The sequence below is a fragment of the Mandrillus leucophaeus genome, unplaced genomic scaffold (assembly GCF_000951045.1).
Source record: "Mandrillus leucophaeus isolate KB7577 unplaced genomic scaffold, Mleu.le_1.0 Scaffold27, whole genome shotgun sequence".
In the NCBI taxonomy this organism is placed as follows: Eukaryota; Metazoa; Chordata; class Mammalia; order Primates; family Cercopithecidae; genus Mandrillus; species Mandrillus leucophaeus.
The window spans coordinates 3283585-3287272 of record NW_012102809.1 but is presented as its reverse complement, the minus strand read 5'-3'; the positions used below and the strand labels follow the sequence as shown (position 1 = coordinate 3287272).

Genomic DNA, 3688 nt, shown 5'->3' with positions numbered 1-3688 from the left:
CCCAGCCCGAGACGCCGACAGTGCCAAGGCTGAGAGCTTGCTCTGCAGCCCCGTTTCAGGGGCGTGTATGTGTCTGCTAGAGTTGAGGGGGTTCACAGTCAGAATCAACAACACTGTTATCAGCCCAAGACACCAGAATCCGTTCCGACAGCCAGACTGACCATCACCACACCCTTCTCGTCCTCCCTCTGGGGAGAGCTAAGCACACGGCCTTCCCTGTCTGTTTAGCAAAATGCCAGTGGAGACGCTGAGCGGCCCACCCAGCTTCAGTCTTCTGAACTATTTTAGTTCTTTCATCCACCCCCAGGTTTCAGGTGGACTTTGAAAGGTTGGGTACTACAGGCACAATTCCCACAGTCAGGAGTTGTCCTTTTTCACTCTGGCACACAGAAAAATATGAAAATACTTTCACGGTACAGAGTAAACCGAGGAAGCCACTCAACAGTGTCAGCCCTGAGGTTCTGCTCTCACCCAGGCGTAGAGATCAGCACTTCCTGTTCCCTCTCCAGGGCACCCAGGCTGGGTGAAAGTACCAGAATGCCAGGAAGTAACTTTCAAAGTCAATCAAGAATTTCTGCTGTAGTCACAGTTAGTAGCAATTCCTTGCAACAACTGTCTGGGAGATCTGATGTTTCCCCCCTCCTTGGTACCCCTTTAAATCTGTTCGGTTAATTTGAAAACTGAATATAAATTCAATTAATTTAAAAAAAATCGATAATTTAATGGAGTGAAGACTGCATGTGATTCTTAGAGCCTATAGTGACTGATACGGTATTTGATATCCATGTTAACAGACTCTGTAACGTGGCAATGAGCTGCAGTTGTGATTCAAAAAGTCTCTGAACAGGGCTTAGAATTTTACTGTACTTTGTTCATAACAGGAGCCTACGTGAAGAAGACAGCACACAATTTTAAAAGTTGATTTTATGTTCTCTGAGTTTTTCTTCTTGCTTCAGCAAAATTCTAGGAAATGCCATAAGCTGAAAGAAAATGACCTTCCTCAGACATCTCTTCTCTCCCTTTCCAAACCCAATTAGGAGTCATTTTTTGATTGGTGCTAGGCCATTAAGAGGTCTTCCTGCTTATGCTTTCCTCGGAGCGGATTGTTGGCTGGGCGCAGTGGCTCATGCCTGATATCCCAGCACTGTGAGAGGCCGAGGCAGGAGGATCACTTGAGTCCAGAAGTTTGAGACCAGCGTGGGCAACAGAGTGAGACCCCTTTGCCGCAGACTTCTTTCCCCATTCCCTGGCTATGAAATACAGGAAACAATATTTCTGCAGACACAGAACCCCCATCAGTGAGGACAGAATTCTGAATGCTCCGAGGCAGCCAACTTTCTGGGGTTATTAACTAAGTGAGGAGTCCGCTTCAGCTGCCATAGCCCATCCAGGGTTAGTTCTGGCTGACGTAAATCAAGTGGTGCAGAAGGTCGATCCTGGCACACTGGTGGAGCACCTGGGCCAGCTTCCCCACTGTGGCTCCCTTAATGCCTTCCCTCATCACCCACTTTTGGAGCATCTGGTAAACCTTTTCTTTTAGTCCATCTCGCTCATAGTCATGGTCAATTTCATCAATCTGAGACTGTGTGAAGCCCAGTTTCCGGGCACAGTTTTTCCAGTGCTTTCCCAGATTTTCCCTGATTGGGTCCAGGTGTTTATCGGTCAGACTAGTGGTGTTATCTGCCAAATGGGAAAGAGAAGAAGGTGTCAAGCTAAAGCCCATTCAAACATTCCAGCTTCCTGAACTGCTAAAAAACCCAAGTGAAATGAAGAGTACGAGAAGACAGGGAAAAGATAACTTCTTAGTTCTACAGCTGTTGCTGCACTGGAGACATTTCACATGCCTGCTAGCCCACATGGAGTCTTTATGTGAATTACGATAGGGCATTCCTGGCCTGGCGTGGTGGCTCATGCCTATAACCCAACACTTTGGGAGGCCAAGGCAGGAAGATCACTTGAACCCAAGAGTTCTAGACCAGCCCTGGGCAACATAGCAAGACCCTGTCTCTATAAAAAAAAAAATTTTTTTTTTAATTAGCTGGGTATGGTGGCACACGCCTGTACTCAGTTACTCCTCAGTTACTCAGGAGGCTGAGACAGGAGGATCACTTGAACCCAGGAGTTCAAGGCTGCAGTGAGCCATGATTGTGCCACAGTACTTCAGCCTGGGCCATAGAGCAGGATGCGGTCTCAAAAACAAAACAAATAAAAAAGAAGAAGGCATTCCTTCCTCCCAGTAGACACATCCCTGAGCCACAGCTGATGGCTCTGTGAACAAAACCCCTATGTGGCTACGAGGTTGGGTGTTCTATTCAATCTTAGCCCGTGACCCTGCTGGTATTAGACGTTCCTGGATGTAAAGGGAAAAACCACCATTTTTGTTCCTTTTAGACATTTTCCACTTACATCTGGCCAGAGTGAAAGCCACTCAATTCCTGACCACCACCCCCGCCCAACAGTTCACTTTCCTCTTACTTAATCAAGGAATTGTCCAGCAGGTGTGAACCCATTCAGTTACAATGCCTTCCTTGTCTTTCAAGCGATGAGGTAACTACTCTTCAAGGTCTGTTTCTGGACCCTTCCCCTCCTTTACCCCACCCCGCCGCCAACTGACATTGCCTCTTCTCAAATAGCCATAACCTCTCTCCTTCTACTGGTTCTTTCCCTTAGCCCTTCGTAAAAATAATAAAAGGAAACAAAAATGTAAAACAACCACAACAAAATTCCTTAATCCCCACACGACCTCATTAAACAGAACATAAAGAAGGAAATATTTCATTTTTCCTTTCAACCTATCTTCTTTCCTCAGCCCTCCATAACGTGGCTTGTATTGCCACCACTCGATCGTCAGCAGTCCAAGAACTTCCCAACATACTTTCCAAATTTTGTCAATATTCCTGTAGGGGGTAGATCCCGCGTTTCATTAGATTCTCACAGGTGCCCTTGACCATTCAGAAGTTCTGTTCTAGGTATTTTAAAAGCAAACTATGGCCTGTGGGCCACATCTGGCTCCCTGCCAGCGTTTGTAAATAAACTTTTATCGGAACACAGCCGTGCTCATTCACGTGTGTATTGTCTGTGGTAGCTTTTGCACTATAATAAGAGAGTTGAGTAGTTCCAAGAGAGACCTCAAAGACAGCAGGGCCTAACATTTACTACTGGTTCCTTTACAGAAAAAAAAAAAAAATAGCCAATCCCATGGTTAATTAGAAAGCTGGGTTCTTAATCAAGTTGTTTTGGCCTCATGACTTTTTCCAGACTGTACTTTGGGATTAGCATTATGGGCCTACACAGTAGAACCCTGTAAGAGATAGTCCTCTTGATTTTATTACAGAAATGCTGTGGAGGGCACAGTCTTCTATCTTGTACAGGATCTCCTTTGATGAGGGCCTGACACAGCTGTTTCTTCCAGGTCTGAGCAGTAATACTGATGATGCTAATGATGAAAGTTTAACACTTTTTATAGAACTTACTATGTGTCAGGCAGTCTTCTAAGCTTTTTATACATACCAACTCATTTAATTTTCACAACAAATCCATAAATACTGTGATTATCTCCATATTAAAAACAAATAAATTGGCCGGGCGCGGTGGCTCACGCCTGTAATCCCAGCACTTTGGGAGGCCGAGGCGGGTGGATCACGAGGTCAGGAGATCGAGACCATCTTGGCGAACACGGTGAAACCCC

At 45.6% G+C, this 3688-nt stretch overlaps 1 protein-coding gene across 1 annotated transcript in view; it reads right to left on the bottom strand.

The window, feature by feature from the left end:
• Positions 1 to 691: 691 nt before the first annotated feature.
• Positions 692 to 3688, bottom strand: part of RIPK1 (receptor (TNFRSF)-interacting serine-threonine kinase 1) — a 35820-nt gene continuing 32823 nt past the window's right edge. Inside the window, exon 10 of the mRNA XM_011984606.1 lies at positions 692 to 1680. Coding sequence (XP_011839996.1) covers positions 1394 to 1680 — 287 coding nt within the window. The 3' untranslated portion in view covers positions 692 to 1393. The remainder of the gene's footprint in view (positions 1681 to 3688) is intronic.